The 23,317-nt window shown below is 38.3% G+C and overlaps 1 protein-coding gene across 1 annotated transcript in view; it reads right to left on the bottom strand.

Annotated features, from left to right (window-relative positions):
• Positions 1-23,317, bottom strand: part of LOC126187627 (solute carrier family 35 member C2) — an 87,672-nt gene that overhangs the window by 13,271 nt on the left and 51,084 nt on the right. The window contains exons 4-6 of the mRNA XM_049928823.1: positions 18,329-18,447; positions 13,576-13,709; positions 5,956-6,131 (exon numbers count right to left, since the gene is read on the bottom strand). Of these exons, the coding sequence (XP_049784780.1) occupies positions 5,956-6,131; positions 13,576-13,709; positions 18,329-18,447 (429 nt within the window). The remainder of the gene's footprint in view (positions 1-5,955; positions 6,132-13,575; positions 13,710-18,328; positions 18,448-23,317) is intronic.

The following is a 23,317-nucleotide window of genomic DNA, read 5'->3' as shown; positions in this document are numbered from 1 at the left end:
GAACCAAATGTTAGCTATGATTAAGTTGTGCTCTGCGCAAAATTCTACCAGGCGGCTTCCTCTTTCATTTTCTTAGCCCAATCCATATTCACCTACTATGTTTCCTTCTCTCCCTTTTCCTACCGTCGATTCTAGTAACCCATGACTATTAAATTTTCATCTCCCTTCACTACCTGAATAATTTCTTTTATCTCATCATACATTTCATCAATTTCTTCGTCATCTGCAGATCTAGTTGGCATACAAACTTGTACTACTGTAGTAGGCATGGGCTTCGTGTCTATCTTGGCCACAATAATGCGTTCACTACGCTGTTTATAGTAGCTTACCCGTACTCCTATTTTTTTTATTCATTATTAAATCTACTCCTGCATTACCCCTATTTGATTTTGTATTTATAACCCTGTATTCACCTGACCAAAAGTCCTGTTCCTCCTGCCACTGAACTTCACTAATTCCCACTATATCTAACTTTAACCTATCCATTTCCCTTTTTAAATTTTCTAACCTACCTGCCTGATTAAGGAATCTGACATTCCACACTCTGATCCGTAGAATGCCAGTTTTCTTTCTCGTGATAACGACGTCCTCTTGAGTAGACCCCGCCCGGAGATCCGAATGGGGGACTATTTTACCTCCAGAATATTTTACCCAAGAGGACGCCATCATCATTTAATAATACAGTAAAGCTGCATGCCCTTGGGAAAAATTACGGCTGTAGTTTCCCCTTGCTTTCAGCTGTTCACAGTACTAGAACAGCAAGGCCATTTTGGTTAGTGTTACAAGGCCAGATCAGTCAATCATCCAGACTGTTGTCCCTGCAACTACTGAAAAGGCTGCTGCCCCTCTTCAAGAACCACACGTTTGTCTGGCCTCTCAACAGATACCCCTCCGTTGGGGTTGCACTTACGGTACAGCTATCTGTATTGTTGAGGCACGCAAGCCTCCCCACCAATGGCAAGGTCCATGGGGGGGAGGATTATCTATAAAATGTAAATACAAATCTGAAAGAAGGTAACACTATTAAGATAGAAAAAAGTTAATATAAAACTGTTGCATTCATTCCACACCCTCTTCGAGTATGAACCTTATGTTGCGATTCCTTTCCTGTACATAACATGTTCCCATGTCCTGTGGAAAGCAACTGGTATCTCATTCAGTTTATGGCAAAAATATAACTAATACGTGTGCTCAATTGAGTGCACATGTGCATGCCAGCCCCCCCCCCCCCCCACACACACACACACACAATTTACATGAAACTCAGCAACGCAGCTGCTGCAACAGCCAGTATGATCTTCAAAATGTGTGGTATCGCTGCATACAAAACAATTAAGGGAGAATGCAAATCAAATGGAAAAATGTCTCAAAAATAAATGAGCAGAGCCGATGAATTGTACTAAGCAGCTTATGGAATACTGCCATTCACAAACTCATAAAGCTGTTTTGTGTGTATGTGGCTTTTGATATCAAGAATGCAGTGCAATTACAACCTTTGCAAGAGTAGGCATTGCCTGCAAGGCGAGCGACTGTTAAAACTAAGCTTGTGCGACTTGTGGCTGTTTTCAAAAAATTTCAATTACAACAGAACTGAGGAGGGGGGAGGGTTGCAGTGTGTTGAGAGGTTTATTCCAATCGAAGTTGATAGTCGGTTGCAATGGACCTTCCTAATTGGCCGTCAATACGCCAGTGGTACATCAATTTCATGCCTACAAGTTTAATGAATGTGAAGGATCTCTCTGGCCACCCCACCACAAGAGAAAATGGCATAGAATGCATGCAGGTAGTGGAATCAGTAGAAACTGAAATGCAATGACTATTATTGAATAGATTCTGGTCATTACCCCTCTGGCTAGCAGGTGACAGAGTGTCTAATGCTTCTAAAATGTCAATAAATAAAATGATGCCAACCTGATGTGCGCTACATTTCAGTGATTGTTAATTGTGCATGTTACTTCAGGTTTTGTAGAAATAAACACCACAAAAACAGTGTTGTCTGCCAGCTAACATTGGCAGCAACCAGAAAACAATCAATACCACTCAGTATCATCTAATTTCTATTGATTCAGCTACTCCTAGCAGTCATTACATCAGGAGCTTCCTACATATGTGCAAACAATATACACAACTTACTGCAAGTGTTGAAACTTGATGACAAGCCACAATTAATTTCCTGAGTGTTCAACTAAAGCTGCACAATAGTTAGTAATGTACAAATGGGACTCTATGTTTACAGATGTAGGCAATTATTTTTTAAAATATTCGAATGTAATCAAGAAAATATTAAGTTACCATTAGAGCAAAACATCAGCTACACACTATCTGACCAAACGTATACAGACACCCCACATAATGCAAAATTAACCACAATATGTCATGAGAGGTGGACCCATGTCAGAATGGATCAGCCAGGAGAGCTCATTAACCTCAAATGTGGATTGGTCTTAAAATGTCACCTGAGTAACAGATCCACCAGTCATGTTTCAACCATTATAATGCAGCCCACATCGTCTGTTGGTGATGTGACTGTTAAGTGAAAATGTGAAGGAACAGCGACAGCTAAACCAAGACTGGGCAGACCTCATGCACGATGGACATGGACCATCATGCACTGCGAAGGTGGAATGCCAATAGTGAATTATAGAGGGTGTGGTGTACGGTATGGGGATGTTTTTTGTGGTTAAGGTGCGATTCCCTAACTGCATTCAAGAAAATACTACATGCAGAAGGATATGAACACATTAGACAGCAATGAGTACTGTGTACAGTACAAGGACAGTTCAGAGGCAATGCTTGTTTGCATTAACGTGACAATGCACTCTGTCATAAAGCAACATCTGTGACACACCACTTGATGGATATTAATATTCCTGAAATGAACTTGTCCACTCACAGTCCCACCGTGAACCCCATGGAACACCTTTGGGGTAAGTTAGAACAGTGTCTTGAACCCAGGCTCCAGTGTCTGACATCACTGCTTCTCTAGTTTCAGCTCTTGAGGAAGCATGGGCTGCCATTCCTCCCTGGACATTCAAGACACCTCACTGGAAGTGCTTCCTGGCAGAGTTCAAGCCATCATGAGGGCAAAGGATGGAGACACACACTACACTGATATCCACTAATGGGTGCCTGGAATTTTGATCATACAGTGTAAGTAAGGAAGCAGCATATCACTTTACTTACAATTTAGCTACAATTGCAGAAGTCATTCCAAATTTTCATCAAACTTTGCTGGGCTCTTGGACCGACTCAGAGTGACCACATAAGAAAAGAGGATGTTTGACAAAGATTTGGTGCTACTCTAATTAGGGATGAAGTTAGGGAAGATTTGCTTTCCTGTCACAATTATGTAATGAGAAGGCAAGACAACTTTGTAGAAAACTTACTAATCAAATCTGCCTGGTGTCTTTACAGTAGCGCTTTTACTATGCCAATACGTATTTTGCAACACAGCTTCATCATCAAAGCTTCAGTTTTTATTGAACAACTTTTATTGTGAAGTCAACACAAGAAATGAATACCTGAATAGTTAGTTGTTTTCTGTTGTATCACAATGAAGTAACCTCCACATGTTGCTTCACTGCAGAAGCCATTTCACTGTGATGGCACATACAATAGAAATCAGAAAAATTTGCAGATATGCATTCTTGATATGTCGACATTGCAATGAATGTCCTTAGGTAATAACTGAAAACCTGATGATGAAATTGCTTGGAAATACACAATGGCAAAGTAAAAATGCTATTGGAAAGAAACTAGATGGATTTCATTGTTAAGTTTTCAATTCATTTCACAGTATTGGTTTTGCCAGAAAAAGCCTCTATGGTTATGATGAAATAAGACAATTCTGTTGCAAAAACAGCTCTCCTGTTTGAATCAGGTGACATATGACCACTTTAAAGACCAACTAAGCAGTGGACCAACAAGTCTTACATGCACAACAGTCAACTTAGTCAATAGTAGAGGAATATAGAGGAGATGCAATAAGAGAGAAAGAGAGAGAGCATTAAGGAGAATAATGATTGTTTATTGTTAATACAAAGTACATATTAAGTTTCTACGATTTGCATGTTTTTTGTTACTGTGTACCATGACTCAAGTGTGTTATAAGAATTGTGATTGGTGTTAGTTCTACAGCATCTTGTAGACGCCTCTTCAAAAACTTGTATTTTGGCAGCAGGTTTCAGAATACATATATTTATTTATGTCATTTGTAACTAACAGTATTTCTAATAAGTGAAAAGCATCAGTTTGCTTTTTTCTACAGTATTACTTTTATTGTGTTAACCAGTTTTTGGCTTACAAGACCATCTTCAGACATTTACTAAGTATTTTCACCAAAGAAGTTACAATGTTTGTAAACAACATTGGAAGAGAAGTTACACGTCTAGATTGAAGCAGAGACATACAGTAAGTAACATCTTTGACTGTGGTGGCAATGCATTGAAAAAGTAAAAAATTGAACAGTAAATAAATAAAAATGGAATAGACAGGAAAAATCTTTAACACAAAATAGGTACAGCATGCCTTCATAACATTTTCTATTAATAAACAAAAGTAATAAAATAAAATAAAATTAGTGCTTGGCAAGGCTGCTTCAGGAGGTATAAAACATGGAGAGTGATACATAAACCAATTAAAACAAGAAACAATTATCAATGTAACTACAAAATACATAAAGAACTTAAGCAATATCAATAAGATAAAAAGAAACAGAAATAAATAAATGCAGGAAAATGGAGTTTGAGGGAACATATAGTAAATGCAATCTTTGAGAGTGTGGTGCTACTGCACTTTTAAAAGGTAAAAAGGCTGAACAATATACAAATACAAAAGGATCAAACAGGAAACACTGACATTATATTCAAAACTGTGGCTATGTAACAGTTTGCATTAAATAAATGAACAAAGTAAAATAAAAAAACAATATTTGATGAGACAACTACAAGAGGTATTAAAAATGGGAAATAATACAAGTACCAGTTAAAAGAAAGCCTTAACAATTGAAACTACAGTCTATATGGAGTAAATAGACAACTTCAATAAATCAAAAGAACTTAATGAATACAGGAAAATGGGAATATGTAGGAACAGGCAGTGTGGGAAGTAATGAACAACAGAGATAATTATATGAAGTTTAGAAGAGGGGAAATGGTGAGCTGTGCCTGGTCATTTAGGACCAAACAACAATCTAAACAATGGGTTACCAAGGGAGAATCTGCGCCAAAAAAGGCGAAGACCGTTCCTTCAGCCGGAAAGGTTATGGCGACTGTCTTTTGGGATTCGCAAGGGATAATCCTCATCGACTATCTGGAAAAGGGTAAAACTATTACACATGCATATTATTCATCATTACTGGACCATTTGAAAACCAATCTGCAAGAAAAACTCCAGCGATTGGACCTCAAAAAAGTCTTTTTCTATCACGACAATGCAGCAGCACACACCTCAGCAGTTGTTGCAAAATTAATGGAAATAGTATTCCAACTCGTTTCACATTCCCCCTATTCTCCAGACTTAGCTCCCTCGGACTACTATTAGTTCCCAAATTTGAAGAAATGGCTGCCAGGACAAAGATTTTATTCAAACAAGGAGTTGATTGCAGCAACTAATAGCTGTTTTGCAGACTTGGACAATTCCTGTTATTCGGAAGGGATCAACAAATTATTAGAACAGTGTTGGATGAAGTGTATAAGTCTAAAAGGAGACTATGTCGAAAAATAAAAAAGGTTTACCCAAAAACGTAAGTAGTTTTTATTTTTGCACAGACTTTTCAAACACCCCTCATATTTCATCTTCAAAAATTTGGAGAACTTAATTTAGTTTTACATCCAATTTGCCCAACTCTGAGGTGTAATGTAAGTACATGCTTGGTAAAAACAGTACACAGATACACAGTAAACTTTCCTACAGCCATCACTGAAACAAGCAGAACAGAAAAGGGGGCCGACTTACCTTGACAATCCCAGCAATAGATAAAGTAAGACTTGATGTTTGGCAAACTACTAAAAACTCTGCAATTTCCATCAGATACCCAAGGATTGCTCCAAACAGAACAACACCTGCAGAATGAAGAATTTGGCTGGCACTATGATATCGGAATGTGTGACAGCTGCTTGCTATGCTATGACCTGCAGAAAATAAAAACACTACATAATAAGCTAATAAAGAATGTAAAATGCAAGGTCACATCTGATGTCACTGCACCAGCTTCATAACCAAATAAGAAGTACTGTTCATAAAATATAATGTTTTTCTAGGTTTTAGTGCGAATATTCATAGTAAAGTTTCAAACAAGCAAAAATAAATTATGAGTACAATATCAAGGCAGTTGAGTATGCATCGAATATATATAAAAGATTTGTTGCCTCAAAAGTAGTTCACACAATCATCAAAACATTTATGCTTTGGAAGCAGAACAATTAAGCTTCTCCTTGAAAAAATTCTTGAAGCACTAACAAAAGTCACAAACCCAGTCACATACATCTTTGCACATTCGAAGCTCTGTGTTTGTGTGTGTGTGTGTGTGTGTGTGTGTGTGTGTGTTATGGGGGGGGGGGGGGGGGGTGTTATTCGAAAGTTGTAGAATAATAGATCTGGATTGTAAAGAGAATGCAGTAGTCAGGATGATCTGTAATGCTACTAAACAGCGACATGCTTGAAACAGGCATTGGCAAGAAATTTTTGTCAGGTTTTCAGTTGGAAAATATTCCAGCATCAGTCCTCCAGTTTTAAATTTTTCAGATTTTATGCTGTATGAAATACATTAAAATAATTTTGCAAACAGTAAGATGAACAATGCGTGCAACTGCCTATACATGTGGATTTGTTAATGGCCTAAGACTAAAGTCCATATTTACCCCAACTTTTCAGGGACATATAACTCCTATGAATTTAAACACAAATAGTGATGATGTTCTTGTGTTCTGGCACTGTGTCATTATTTCAGTATGTAGGTATCCAACATTTCGGACTTTTTTCTGAGGCCTTTCTCCAAAAACTGAGTGCATACTATGATGCAAATTTAAGAATAGGAAGACGAGATAGATGAAGATGAGGTGGCAGATATGATACTGTGAGAAGAATTGGACCGAACACTGAAAGACCTAAGTGGTAACAATGCCCCTGGAACTATCAGTTTAACAAAACATAGTTGCAAAATCCTTACACAAATGTTTACAGAATAATGGAAATGATAAAAGCCAACCTTTGTAAAGGGCAGTCTGGGTTCTGGAGAAATATGGGAACATGTGACACAATTCTCACCTTTGACTTACCTAAGAACATAGGTTACAAAAGAGCCAAACCTGTATTTATAGCATTTGTAGACTTACAACAAGCTTCTGGGACTGTTGACTGGAATACATTCTTTCAAATTCTGTAGGTAGCAGGGTTAATTGTACAGAAACCAGACGGCAGTTATAAGAGTTGACGGACATGAAAGGAAAGCAGTGGTTGAGAAGAGAGTGAGGTAGGGTTGTAATCTTTCCCTGATGTTATTCAACCTGCACACTTGATCAAGCAGTAAAGGGAACCAAGGAAGGGTTTGGAAAGAGAATTAAAGATCAGAGAGAAGAAATAATTGTGTCAAAGACGGCAAAAGATTTGGATGAACAGTTGAATGGTACGGATAGTGCCTCAAGAAGAGATTATAAGGTGAATATCAAGAAAAGTAAAACACAGGTAATGGAGTACATGCAAATTATATCAGGTGATGCTGAGGGAAACCAAAAGTAGTAGATGAGGTTTGTTATTTGGGCAGTAAAATAACAAAGGATACCCAAAGTAGAGAGGATATAAAATGCACACTGACTACAGCACGGAAAGCATTCCTGAAAAAGAGGAATTTGTTAACAGTGGATAAAAACATAAGTGTTAGGAAGTCTTTTCTAAAGGTATTTGTCAGGAATGTAGATTTGTCTGGAATCTAGCCTTTTACGGAACTGAAACATGAACGATAAGCAGTCCAGAAAAGAAGAGAATTGAAGCATTCGAAATGTGGTGTTCCAGAAGATCAGATGGGTAGATTGCATAACTAATAAAGAGGTGCTGAATAGAATTTGGGAGAAAATAAATCTGTGGTACAGTTTTTCTAATAGAAGGGATTTTTTGACAGGAGACATTCTGAGACATCAAGAAATCGTCAACTTAGTATTAGAGCAAAGTTTGGTAGGAAAAAATTGCAGTGGGAGACAGAGACAAATACAGTAAGCAGGTTCAAATTGGTGTGGTTTGCAGCAGTTATTTGGAGATGAAGAGGCTTGCACAGGATAGAGTAGTGTGGAGAGCTGCAACAAACTAGTCTTTCAACAGAAGAGCTAACTAAAACGTTTACCACATGTGTCACAGTAAATGTTAATCATGGGCTGTTCACTCAAATTAGAGAGTGAAGAAGTAAGTGGTGGGGTGTGAGTGGCACTTTGTTTGTGTTTGAGTAAGCAAACATAAACATACGCAAGGTGCCATTTACACCCCATCTTTTAGCACTTGTATCCATGAGAACACTTTCTCCAATCATGGCAATGATATTGAATAGCCAATAATGCCCTTACATTTGCAAACATTTGACACTGGGCCCTTGCGTGTAGCCAGTTCCTGGATTCTAACTGGGCCCTGGATGTTTTCCTCTATTTGTCTTTCAGATGATCTGCCTACATACGACTGTCACATTTTTGGATGATCTGGACTGACTGCATTCACTTCACCTTCAATCTTCCATACAAGTTTCTCTGTAACATTTTCTCATTAGGGAAATCCAGTTTACACAGCAGTAAACATATTTTCTGTTGCATACTTGAAGTACAGGGTTATTACAAATGATTGAAGCGATTTCACAGGTCTACAATAACTTTATTATTTGAGATATTTTCACAATGCTTTGCACACACATACAAAAACTCAAAAAGTTTTTTTAGGCATTCACAAATGTTTGATATGTGCCCCTTTAGTGATTCGGCAGACATCAAGCCGATAATCAAGTTCCTCCCACACTCGGCGCAGCATGTCCCCATCAATGACTTCGAAAGCATCGGTGATGTGAGCTCGCAGTTCTGGCATGTTTCTTGGTAGAGGAGGTTTAAACACTGAATCTTTCACATAACCCCACAGAAAGAAATCGCATGGGGTTAAGTCGGGAGAGCGTGGAGGCCCTGACATGAATTGCTGATCATGATCTCCACCACGACCGATCTCCTGTTTAAGAAATGCCAAACATCATAATGGAAGAGCGGTGGAGAACCATCCTGTTGAAAGATGAAGTCGGCGCTGTCGGTCTCCAGTTGTGGCATGAACCAATTTTCCAGCATGTCCAGATACACGTGTCCTGTGATGTTTTTTTCGCAGAAGAAAAAGGGGCCGTAAACTTTAAACCGTGAGATTGCACAAAACACGTTAACTTTTGGTGAATTGCGAATTTGCTGCACGAATGCGTGAGGATTCTCTACCGCCCAGATTCGCACATTGTGTCTGTTCACTTCACCATTAAGAAAAAATGTTGCTTTATCACTGAAAACAAGTTTCGCACTGAACGCATCCTCTTCCATGAGCTGTTGCAGCCGCACCGAAAATTCAAAGCATTTGACTTTGTCATCGGGTGTCAGGGCTTGTGACAATTGTAAACGGTAAGGCTTCTGCTTTAGCCTTTTCCGTAAGATTTTTCAAACCGTTGCTGTGGTACGTTTAGCTCCCTGCTGGCTTCATTCGTCGACTTCTGCGGGCTACGCGGGCACGCGTTCAACCGTTTCTTCGCTCACTGCAGACCGACCCGTTGATTTCCCCTTACACAGGCATCCAGAAGCTTTAAACTGCGCGTACCATCGCCGAATGGCGTTAGCAGTTGGTGGATCTTTGTTGAACTTCGTCCTGAAGTGTCGTTGCACTGTTATGACTGGCTGATGTGAGTGCATTTCAAGCACGACATACGCTTTCTCGGCTCCTGTCGCCATTTTGTCTCACTGCGCTCTCGAGCGCTCTGGCGGCAGAAACCTGAAGTGCGGCTTCAGCCGAACAAAACTTTATGAGTTTTTCTACGTATCTGTAGTGTGTCGTGACCATATGTCAATGAATAGAGCTACAGTGAATTTATGAAATCGCTTCAATCATTTGTAATAGCCCTGTACTCATTACCAGTCTTCCATACTGTTAATACACTATGTGATCAAAAGTATCTGGACAGCTGGCTGAAAATGACTTACAAGTTCATCACGCCCTCCGTCAGTAATGCTGAAATTCAATATGGTGTTGGCCGACCTTTAGCCTCCATGACAGCTTCCACTCTCACAGGCATACGTTCAATGAGGTGATGGAAGGTTTCTTGGGGAATGGCAGCCCATTCTTCATGGAGTGCTGCACTGAGAAGAGGTACCGATGTCGGTTGGTGAGGCCTGGCCTAAAGTCGACGTTCCAAAACATCCCAAAGGTGTCCTATAGGATTCAGGTCAGGACTCCGTGCACACCACTCCATTACAGGGATGTTACAGTCATGTAACCACTCCACCACAAGCCGTGCATTATGAACAGGTGCTTGATTGTGTTGAAAGATGCAATCACCATCCCCAAATTGCTCTTCAACAGTGGGAAGCAAGAAGGTGCTTAAAATATCAAACAGGCCTGTGCTGTGGTAGTGCCACCCAAAATAACAAGGGGTGAAAGCCCCCTCCATGAAAAACACGACCACACCATAACACCACCGCCTCTGAATTTTACTGTTGGCACTACACACGCTAGCAGATGACGTTCACCGGGTATTCGCCGTACACACACCCTGCCATTGGATCGCCACATTGTGTACTGTGATTTGTCACTCCACACAACGTTTTTCCACTGTTCAATCATCCAATCTTTACACTAACAGCAGGCGAGGCGTCATTTGGCATTTACCGGCATGACGTCTGGCTTATGAGCAGCCACTTGACCATGAAAACCAAGTTTTCTCACCTCCCACCAAACTGTCATAGAACTTGCCATCGATCCTGATGCAGTTTGGAATTCCTGTGTGACGGTCTGGTTAGATGTGTGCCTATTACACATTATGACTCCCTTCAACTGTCGGCGGTCTCTGTGTGTCATCACACAAGGTCGGCCTGTACGCTTTTGTGCTGTACGTGTCCCTTCGCATTTCCACTTCACTATCACATCGGAAACGGTAGACCTAGAGATGTTTAGGAGTGTGGAAATCTTGCGTACAGACGTATGACACAAGTGACACCCAATCATCTGACCACGTTAGAAGTCCTTGAGTTCTGCGGAGCTCTCTCACAATATCTAATGACTACTGAGGTTGCTGATATGGAGTACCTGGCAGTAGGTGGCAGCACAATGCACCTAATATGAAAAACGTATGTTTTTGGGGGTGTCCAGATACTTTTAATGACATAGTGTATGTTGTTTCAGGACTCACCAACGATAACTTAATAGTGAGCGTTGGACAATAGATTTGAAAGTTACAAGGTTGAATTCTCAGTCAACCCTGCAATATTTTTTTGCCTGTTATTGGTTATGATGATGATTTGTTAAAATGAAAAATGACGAATTTCATCCTGGCTCAGAGTCCATCTTAAACTCTGTGTCACCTCACAACTGGCTGGAGAAGATGGTTCTCAAATTCTGAAAGAAGGTATGAGTAGACATCGGATGGTGACATTGTATGAAATCTCGAATAAAGCAATTTCCGTTTCTCCTTGTATCGGGGACATTTTGAATGGCTCTTCCTGACCAACACCTTCTATAACTTTCCGGTATCTTGACCATACTTTTTATTATTTCCAAAATCGCCTTACATGTTTTGACATTCCATCATTTTCAAAAGCTATAAGTACAACACATAAGATACGAAAATAGGTCACATTTCATCAAGGCATCATACACTGAGCAGAATATGGTTTTGTAGCTAAATGAACAAGTTCTCTCCTATGCATGTCCCTTAGTCTACATGCAACTGTTATTTCAATTCTAACCCATGTTACTTTGTAGACTATTTATCCTGGCTGCTATCGTGGATGTTGCATATTTTGGTAGAATTCTCTGGAATAAATGTGTTTTTGTTGAAGTATATTTTCGTCCTGTACTTCAGCTAAAAGAGCATATTCCACTCACTATATTGTGTCTCTAACCAATGGCAAACTGTAACATACTTTCATATCTTTTGAAATCATTTTTGTATTGTATGAGGGTTGCCCAGAAAGTAATGCACTGAATTTTTTTTCTTAGCCAAAAACAATGCTACAAATACGAAACATTACTTATGTATTATTTGAAGTCTCCTGAGACAGCCAAGTATCCGTCACTTCCAACTAATAGTGTAGCTGCAGGACAGTTCCAAAAAGGTGTGTGTAAGGGTTGTATGTTACAAGCAACGAGCCATCATTGAATTTCTCACTGCAGAGAAAGAAGGTGGGGGGAATATTCACAAATGCTTGTGCAAAGTCTAGGGACATCTGCTGTCAACAGAAGTACAGTTAGTCACTGGGCATGGAGGGTGAGATCATCAGAAGGCGGTTCGGTGGATCTCCACAATTTGGTCAGGGACACCACCTACAGTGGGCACACCTGACCTAGCCCCTTCGGACTTCCACTTGTTTGGGCTATTAAAGGATGCCATTCGTGGAAGACATTTTAAGGATGATGAGGATGTGATTCACACAGTGAAGCACTGGCTCCACAAGCCAGGATTTGTACTGACAGGGCATACACACCCTTGTTTCGCGCTGGAGGAAGGCCATAGAACAGGATGGAGATTACGTGGAAAAATAGGGTGTGTAGATAGAACACCATTCTTTCGTGAGTGTAATTATCATTAAGTTCAAGAAGGAATTGTTGAAGAAAAAATATGTGGTTGATTACTTTCTGGGCAACCCTCATATTTTATGGTCTTTGAAAATGACTGAATGTCAAAACGCAAAGGAAATTTTGGAAATTATAAAAAGTGTGGCCAAGACATTTGAAAGTTATTAAAGTACATCCAAATGGCTGCTTTGTCTCAGAGTTCCATGCAAATTGCAGCAACAACCTTTTGATAAGCATCCTATTTTAACAAGTTAAAACCCGTGTCTTAGAATGGGACACAAATGTGGACAGCTGCCTTTGTGGACTACGTGATCTCATCTCACTTGCTGAAAGCTTTCAGTAAAGGTCATTTCAGCCCATGCAGTAAGAAAATGGCATCACCTTGACAAGACATGAACTTGTGTGTCAAGTTGCTATTACAGTATCTATGGGTTTCCAGATGGCTGTCCTCCCTCCTCCCTCTACTTCTTCCTGGCTCTACAATCACACCTCACTTTCTCTATAGAAAAGACAGTAAGAATATGAAAGAATGACATTTTGGGACAGGTGAAGTAAAGCTTTTACATGTAATTGGAATGACTGAAGCCCACAAAAACAAATATACTTGAGAACATCATTACAAATTGGGTAGAGAGTTATTCTCAAAAGTGACTGTAATGAAGGAAAATACTTAATATTATACGACTTTTTGCTGATACAGTTTTATAGCAACTACCTCTACGTTCACAAGAAAACTCATAAAATTAACAAGTAGTATCATAGTGGTAGTTTTTTTATGCATTTGTGAATTACCTTCAAAAGCCACTGCAAATGGTAGAACAGACACAATCATCCAAGGCTGTACATGGTATACCATGTCCACTGGATTTGACAGACCTAATTCTGATTTCTGCATGATAAGCTGAGCTAACGTCCAGCGAAGGCCACTGAAAGATTAAATAATACACTTTGAAGTAACTTATCTTTATTGACAATACAAATAAGGCATTCTGAGTTACTGTTTGCATGTGATTTCAGTCTTGAAATAATCATTCCAAATTTCTTTGCCTCTTACTGCACAGAAGGAGTAAACACAAAAAACAAATAAGTACTTGCAGGCAAGAAAACATTTGTGGTTGCCAACGACATACACTAAAGCAGGTCTGGCTGAGACAATCAAAAATACTAAAATCATACATATTTCATTTTTGAAAAGGTAGATCATGACTCAACACATAGCGGAAGCATTGAGTTGCAGACAGGCACAATGAAAAAGAATGTTAGAACTATTTCAGTTTTTGGGCAAAGTCATACTTTAGTAGTAGAAAACTCATACAAATATGCACAAATGTGTGCCAGTTTGGTAGTGCAGTCAGGTCTTAGCAACCAGAGACAGTGGTCACTTCGGTGTGTGAGTTGTTCTTATGGAAGTTTTCTATTTCTGAAGAAAGACTTGGAAGTTTTCTATTTCTGAAGAAAGACTTTGTCTGAAAGGTGAACTATTTATAGCATTGTTTTTCACTGTGTGTGTCTGCAACACACGGCCTCCTCTATGTGGTGAGTGGTAACCTATCCTTTCCATAATGTTGTTATTCCAACAGGGACTTTCCATTGTTTGATATTATATTTTTGGTTTGATTTCTGTTTCTTGTCCAAGCGTTTTATATCCTCACAGAACTTTACTGTGCATGATTTATACTTTACACTAGAATGTCATACAGTTTTGTTCATTTTTTTACACTTTTTCTGGCTACTTCTGTTTCTTTCTCTCTTTAAAGAGCCTTTGAAGGAGCCTACATTCTAGAGACTGTACACTATTTCATTTTATTACTAGCTATGCACTACTTTCTACAACTGATTCATAAGGGCTATTTCAACGTGCTTTTAGATCTCATTTATTAGACTGATTTTTTTTTTTTTTTTAAATTTTATGTTTTCGCTTTAGAATTGCAGAAAAAGCTACATTAAATACATGAGTGTATCACTACATTACTGTATAAATAAAATAATTTATGTTACAAATGTAACATAAATTTAACATTGATAATACATTTAGAAAGTGCCAAATTTGATGAAAGGCAAAATGTGCAGCAAATCGATGATCAGAACCATTAAAAATGTCTTGTTTTAATAAATTACATCCACACACTTAATTACTTTGTGCAAATTGACACATCATAATTAATGTAACTAATAAAACTGTCATTAAAAACACTGAATGAAGAACCAAAAATTCATTATGAAAGTAAGTATTTAGTTGACTAAATGTGAAGCCAACGCCACTCTTCTTATAGCAAAAATTGTGATGTACCTAAAATAAAAGTGGCGAGAGCCATTGCCTCTCAAAAGGTGGAAAAACTTACAGTCTAGAACCTGCTGGCAGAAAGTGCAGAGCTGTCAAATATTTATAGATAAAAAAATTCTACATGAGGCACAGTATGAGTTTAGAAAGTGCAGATTTCCCAGCACAGCAACAGTGAGGTTTGTAGCTCTTGTAACAACACCACTAGCAGACTAGGATTTGTTGTTGACAATACGAAGGCATTTCAGTGTGATTGTCACAACAAATTAATACAAAGAATTTTGTTGCTAATGTGTAACAGGTAAAATGGCTGAAATTATAAAAGCATTTGAGACAGATGAGACACAGTAGAAGTTTATGCAGGTAAAACACATGACAAGCTTATAGCATGTTCAAATAATGTATGGCCTAAGTTATTCCATTATCATTCCCAGAGTTTCATAATGAAAAATCATTATCTAGTCTGTCCTAAACTTGCATTAAAGTCTCCCATTATCACCATGTAGTGGGATTTGCTGTAATTTATCTAGTTCTGTAGCTTTCCACATATGTCTTCCAGCCAATGATCAGAATTCAGCTTGTTTACTTTCAAAACCAGGATTGCTACTCTACCTAAAGTTCTTGTTTACAGTGAAATTTACATCTGACTACAACCCCCCCCCCCCCCCCCCACACACACACAAAAGGAATAATAATTGTGTTCCTCTCTAATAAAAATATATGTCCTGATTTTAATTTTTAATTTTACTCCATCTTGTTTTTCTCAATGCACATGTAATAACATTACTATATTCAATCTGATCTTACTTGTTTTCTTTCTCAAATTTACTGACCTATCTTCAGATCCCGATGTTCACCAAATAACTAGTTGGTTTCCAGAGCCCATACTATACTGTATTTAATTAAACTTTGAGACATTAGGTGCAAGTGCAGAGAGAGATTGGTATGCCCTGTGGCATGAAGCTATTGCCTGAGTTTCCTCAGTCCACTACTGCCAACATTCTCTCTGCTGGCTCGTACACCAATCTCTTATGAACTCATACATCATTAGGGCATCCAGCCAACATTCCAACCTGTGGTACACCAGCCTTTCGTGGCCTGAAGTTCCATGATCACCTGCACTGTGCTAAGCCCTGACGGAGCAGTGCTCCTAGCAACCTCAGCCCAGACATGAGTGCTTCTGAATATGAACAGTTCTTATGCTGCATTTTTATGTACATTACATCCTTGTTCCTTTGATGTGGAAGTAAATAGTGCCCTCACAGCTTCAATTTCCTGCAAAAGGCAAGGTTCGGAGTTCAGGCGTGGCCTGGTACATAGTGGCAATAAGGTCATTAGAGAGGAACACAAGCTCAGAGAAGGGGATACGAAAGAAAGTGGGTGTGCCTTTTCACAGGAAACATCTCAGAATTTGCATTAAATGCTTTTGGAAACTCATGAAAAATTTAAATCGAGATGACTGTGTGAGGAATTAGCTCCATTCTGTGCTAACCACTACGCCACCTTTCTTAGTTCAAAATCAACATAATAACTGTCGTAATGGTGCAAAAATGCAATTAATAGATACTTGCAATAATAATAACAACAACAGTAGTAGAAGTAGTAGTAGAAATTGATAAGTATTGATAAAGAAAAGGATCTCCAAATTGAAATTACAATCACATAAAAATTAAAGAACTTCCACTTACCAGACAGTAATAGATACAGACAACAACAGAAGACAACACAAACACAACCATCCGAAACCACATGTCCTGTCGTCTAGCAAAAGAGAGGAAACGTTTGGAGGAACTGCGGCCATTTAGGAATTAAGTGGGAGAGCTATCTCATCTACAATTCAGGTGCAGGGGGACACAGTATAATAGAATGAAAAGGAGATCTACAATCATTGTTTCTACAAAGAAATGAGAACAATTAAAATCATTTTAGAACCTCATCAAAATTGGGGAGCATATCAATGGTACTTGCACACATGGTAACTTGGATGAATCTTCCTCCAAAGTTGAAAGTGATAAATTTTCTGCTTTTCTTGAACTTCATGGATTATCTCAAATACCTGCTATTAACTCTTTTGTGGCCATCTTTGATATTAATAATGTGCTATAAAATTATGAGACTGAATTTTTGGCCAATATGTACCTCCAAGAGGTGAAATTTTTAGTCCTGCTGAAAACTTTAGTAGCTTTCATAGCCGAGAGAGAGAGAGAGAGAATGTTCTACAGCATCGCAGGAGAGCCTCTGTGAAGTTTGGAAGGTAGGAGACGAGGTACTGGCAGAAGTAAAGCTGTGAGGGCAGGGTGTGAGTCGTGCTTGGATAGCTCAGATGAGCACTTGCCCCAGAAAGGCAGAGGTCCCCAGTTAGAGTCTCGGTCTGGCACACAGTTTTAACCTGCCAGAAAGTTTCATTTCAGTGCACACTCCACTGCAGAATGAAAATTTCATTACTAAAGAGGATGTCACTCAGGCCACAGGATGAGAGGGACCCACTTGCTGTCTGAGTGGCCTGCTCCTCCTCTTTTGCCTTAGCCAACACGTCCTCCTTTCCCCCTGAGGAAGGAACTAATAGGAACAAAAGTTAGAATAGTTCCTTTTATTTTTGTATGTGTATACTGGTATTATTCCAGGTAGGAATATCAACATTGTAGGAAAAGATATATTACTACTTACCGTAAAGATAACATGCTATGTTGTAAACAGGCACTACTAAAAGACACTTCCACGCAAGCTTTCGGAAACAGCTTTCATCAGAAAAAGGGAAACACACACATGGCATTCTAGACTATGGTGCCGGAGTTGGTGGTCATGTGTGTGTGAGGTGTGCTTGCTTGTGTGAATGAAGGCTTTGGCTGAAAGTTTATGTGTAAGTGTCTTTTAATTGTGCCTGTCTGAAACTTACCACGTTATCTTTACTGTAAGTAGCAATCTATCTTTTCTTACATTATTGGTAGTGCTAAAATTTTTGCCTCCTGAAGTAATGGCCAACAACTATGTCTCATAATTTTGTTTTTCTCAAGTGAAATTTTCTATACAATCACTGATGTGCTATTTGTTTTAGGAAAATATTACCGACAAACTGTTATATTTATGTTGAGAGCAGGGTCTCCAGCTGAAATTAATTTCGATTACCATTCTCTATGTATATATATTTTTAAAAAGATGTTTTAAACAGGTGACAAAAGAATAGCACCAAGACTGTTGCAAAAATGCATCCAAAGCTACTGTAAGAATCATTTATATGATAGAAAAATCTGTTTTTTTACGAACCTCATGAATGAAGCAAGCAAAGTGATCATGAAACCTTCCAAGCTGAACTGAGTGGCTTTATATGTAAAAAGAAATAAACCACTTGATATCATCAAAACTATTGCAACCAAAGACCAAGACTGAAACATAAAGAACAATGTTTGCATTAGAGGAGTGAGAAGCACACACGTGTTCTTAAGAGTCATCATTTTATGGTGAATATACTTTTTTCCGTTCCTTTTTCTTGCCATTAATAATAGAAAAGCCTCATCATTTAGGAAAAATAAAAAATAAATAAACTAAAAAATTCTGATACACAGTAATTAAGAAGTATCAAAATTCAGATCATCACAGCCAGATTTTTAATTATGGTTTCTTTACTGGAAAATTACTCATAACATCTGTATACTGTCATTAAAATGGATCATTTTAGCCAATGTAGATATCAAAACACAACTCTATCTTCAGGGCTGCAATTGACTTCTGAGGGGCCTTCATTGTAATGTCAACATGATGAAAATGCATGAATGTAACCCCTTGCTTGCAAATGACATTGCAATGAGGTGACACACACACACACACACACACACACACACACACACACACACACAAATTCATTCACCCAAGCAAGTATAGTCTGTCTGTAAACTCAAGAACAAGCAGGGCTTTTGGTGGGGAAAGTGGCCTTTCCTGGAAAAACCCTGTCACTGGCCTACAGGGGCACCCAAAATCAGTTGCCCATTACCTGTTTTCTGGTGTAGATCAGCATGCAATGATATGCGTCGATTCTGTTAGTGTGATCTTTATTTGCCAGCATCAGTCAGTTAACTTTGTGTACATACTGATATATTTCGATATCCGGAAGCTATGGATAATCGTCCTGCTTTGCAACAAAATGTGCAGAATACGAAGAAGAGGAGCTGTGTGTGGAGTAACGAGCGTTCGATCGCCTCTTATGTTATTACAGTGTGTGTTAAAGATGTGACACAAAAAGAATTGTTGACTAATATTACCTGTCCCAATTAAAGGGCTGCAATTTATGCAAATATCAGCCTCACCACTATAATACAAAGCATAAGAAAGGAACACAAAAATAAACCACACGGTTTACTGTAATCGCCACAAAGGAAAACTAATAATTTTGGGACAAAACCCATCTTTATAGGCAGTTTCACAAAATTGGTCATTCGACAAATGATGGAGGACTTTAACATAAATCAAAAAATAGTGCCAACATTACGAAAATTACTTACTGCCATAAAACAAAAAATCCATTTTTTTCAGAAGAAGGATGTTTTACACAAGACACTGCTGGAAATAATCTGTAAGTAAACAAAAGATTCTGGTAGAGAGAAAGGATATAATTGACTGGCGATATAAGTGCTGATCCAAGTGACAAAATTAAGGGGGCGAGGCAGAAATTTCTTTTATATCAATGAAACTTAGGCGGACAACAACATTACTTATATCAAATGTTAGCAGGGTCCTGACGTTGATGGCTTTATGGACACTGTTAGCAGAAGCAATAGGATTATTGTGGTCAATACTGGATCGACAGATGGGCTTTTATCCAACGCGCTGTTAATTTATAAAGCGGGATATGCAACAAGGGTCTACCATGGGCAAATAAACTACAAAAATTTTTCAAATTCAGTATTGACTAATTCCGCATCAGCCACCTGACTGTGTTACTGTTATGGACAACACTTGACATCACAAGAACAAGCATAACAAAGCTGCAAATAGGTTCTCGAATAAAAGGGAAATGATTGATTGGTTATTAAAAAGTAAGGTGGAAGCTGATTTGTTAGTGAGAAAACCAAATTATTTGATTTACTGAAACAACATAAGCCGGAAGACAAAGTATTTGAAACTAATAAAATACCTGAAGCTCATGGACACACGGTGCTGTAGCTTCCACCATGTAACTGTGACTTAAATCCAATTGAATTGGCATGGGAAAAACTCAAATATTTCATCAGAGGAAGAAATATTCTTGAAGATATTTGTATGACAAAGTTATTGCAGTTGGTGAAAGAAGGTATGTAGCAATTTTCTGAGTTTTCGTTTCTGATTGCGAACTAAATTTTACAGTAACCAAAAAAATGCATATAGAAACACTAGTCCCAATTGTTACAGGTTTTGAAACTATAAGTCAAGATGACTGGAGTGCATACTGCCTCTGCATAGAGAGACTTGAAAGAAAGTACTGGGATAAGGATGGGATTACTGAAGACATAGGCCTACTAGACGGCCTAGTTATTAATTTAGATAGTGACAATGTTGACGATAATGACAGTGACACTGTTGATGATGACCTCTACAATATGATGTATGTAAACAGACAATGAATAATTTCTTAAAAAAACACCATATGTATGCTTTCAAACCATGACCATGAATCATTTCTTAAAAAATGTGATATGTATGCTTTCAAACCTTTGTCCATACGCTACAAATTTTCTCTTGGTAGGAATGTACTACATGGTAGTAAAAGTGATAAACAGTTTTCGAAGATAAATGCAGTCAAATATGGTCCAAAGCAATAAATATCTTTATCACTAGTTGTACAAAAACAGCAATAATTTAAGAACTTCACGCAAAAATTAATTAACTTTTTGCTAATAGAATGTGCTTATGGGACAGTAGCATTTGAATATATTCTATCACTAAATCTCTATCTTTGATACTATTCAAAACATTCTCAATTACAGACTACACATTTATGCCAGTGTTTTTCCAATTCAGGAAACACTTATGGAACTGTTTCCCTGGGATAGTTTAATGCTATCTTAAGGACACATTTTTAATCTCATCTATGTTTGTAAAGCCACTGCCCTTTAAGGTCTGCTTTGAAATGTTTCCACCACTTGTAACCTGTTGTTTTACTCATAGCAGACTCACCACAAGCAATGTTTAATGTTTCTAAGAATTTGATGCAGTTTATTCTGTCCTTATAAGAAAATTTAATACAGATTCTCTAATCTATATACAAACCAAATAATCATTGATATTACCAAAACACATGTAACAATTTTGACAGCCGACAATAGACTAAATACCCAATATGCTTCACATTGTACAGGTACTATTCAGACATGTTTACAAAGAGAGTGACAAACAAAGTAGTGCGAACTGGACTAATACAACAAGCGAAATTATTAATTTCTAATTACTTTTTAAAAACTCTTCGTGTTGCTAGAATTGTTCTGTTTCAACACAGCCCTTCGAAGAAAACTCCTACCTTTAAGTAGTAATAAAAAGTAATAACAAACCTTAAATTCTATAGGTTGATTGCACTATATGGGGTTCATTCTACGAACAGCAGTAGAGGAACATACATTCACATGAACAGGTTTTCGGTTCTTCGTTTGTAGCAGAATCCTGACTTCTGTTCCTATGTTAATATTATTTACTCTATAATGTTGTGTTTCCGAAGAAGCTACCAATCTATTGTATTCCTTATGGCCTTAACGCATTTATCTGAAATAAACGCTGCCGGGACGTATCTGTAAATGGCATCGCCACAAGATTTAAAGCATGCACCATGGCAGGACCAGTACCACGTTGTGAAACAGCTTGTAGAAGCACCTTCTGACGTAGAGAGGTAGGCAGAGTGGGGACTTGCTCGCTCACTCTTCAGTTTACCGACACACTATACACCTCATAAATTACAACTCCAGCTCCAGCAGCTCAGAATGGAATGTGCTTGAAGCATGCTTGCTTGCTTGCTTGCTTGTGTGTGTGTGTGTTGTTGATATTCCAACCTGGGCTTCCTTATGTTACTTATGCAGCAGACATGTTGGTTTTCAATTGCCACCTGAAGTCCTGAAAATGAAGCTGTGATGCAAAATGTGGATTCACCGTCTCAGTGACCAAGAAAAGCTACTATGGCTAACATAAAAAAGAGGTTAATTTCACTCTTATGGTCAAACTGGAACTATGAAAAGTTGGTTTTATATAGCAACCAATAAAGTAAAAGCTGCCATTTTGAACCTTTCACTGCTTTATGTCTCGTGGACTGGCATAAAATTAAAAACACACCAAAACAACTAAAAGTATAACAACTGTTAAGAAGTTCATTTGCAGGCATGCATCCAGGAAGGAAAATGTACATACAGTATCATTTATTAAGGAATAAAAATTTTTAAGACACTATGTGATTACTGCCAAGACTTAAATCATTGCATTACCGGGGCCATTTTGTGAGCAGGACACCAAATGTCAACATTTTCCCTGCAGAATATTGACATAAGGTCAGATTTTAGCAAACAAAAGTACATTATTTATAAAAGTTTATGATCAAAGTAAATATGAAAACAGAGATTATTTCACAAAAGGATCATAAGTGGTATGATAAAAGACTTTCAAAAATACTGAATTCATCAACGCATAATACAATCATTCTAAATTGTATTTATGCAGCTCTGAACTAAGGCACAGGCACAGCAAAATCAGTTATAAGAGGATGAAGTGAGAATCACATAAATGATCAGCTGCCAGATGCAATAAAAAATAAACAATTATTCTCCGGCTTTAGAAAATTGTTGCTCTGTTATCTCCTCAATTTACCAAAGAAAGAAGTAACTCCATGTAGGAATATTGACAATGTAGGAAAAGATAGATTGCTACTTACCACAAAGGTAACATGCTAAGTTGCAGACAGACACAATTAAAAGAAACTTACACATAAGCCTTCACGGGAAAAAGAGAAACACACAATGTACATTCACACAAGCAAGCACACTTGACACACACATGACCACCAATTCCGGCAGCTTGGACCAGACTGCAACTACCATGTGGGATGGAAGCAGTAATCTAGATGGGATGGGGAAGGGGAAGAGATGGCAGTGTATGGGTGGGGAACAAGAGGATTGCTGTCTGAGGTAGTGTGCAGCAACTAGAATGCCATCAAATGCATCATGAGATTGTGGGGTAGGGAGCTGGAAAATTGAGTGAAACAAGAGAGGAATAGAGAAAGATGGGTGGGTGTGTTGGCAGAGGGTG

Source organism: Schistocerca cancellata, chromosome 5 (assembly GCF_023864275.1).
Source record: "Schistocerca cancellata isolate TAMUIC-IGC-003103 chromosome 5, iqSchCanc2.1, whole genome shotgun sequence".
NCBI lineage: Eukaryota > Metazoa > Arthropoda > Insecta > Orthoptera > Acrididae > Schistocerca > Schistocerca cancellata.
Note: the sequence above shows the minus strand (reverse complement) of the source record. Positions and strands in the feature narration are given on the sequence as shown.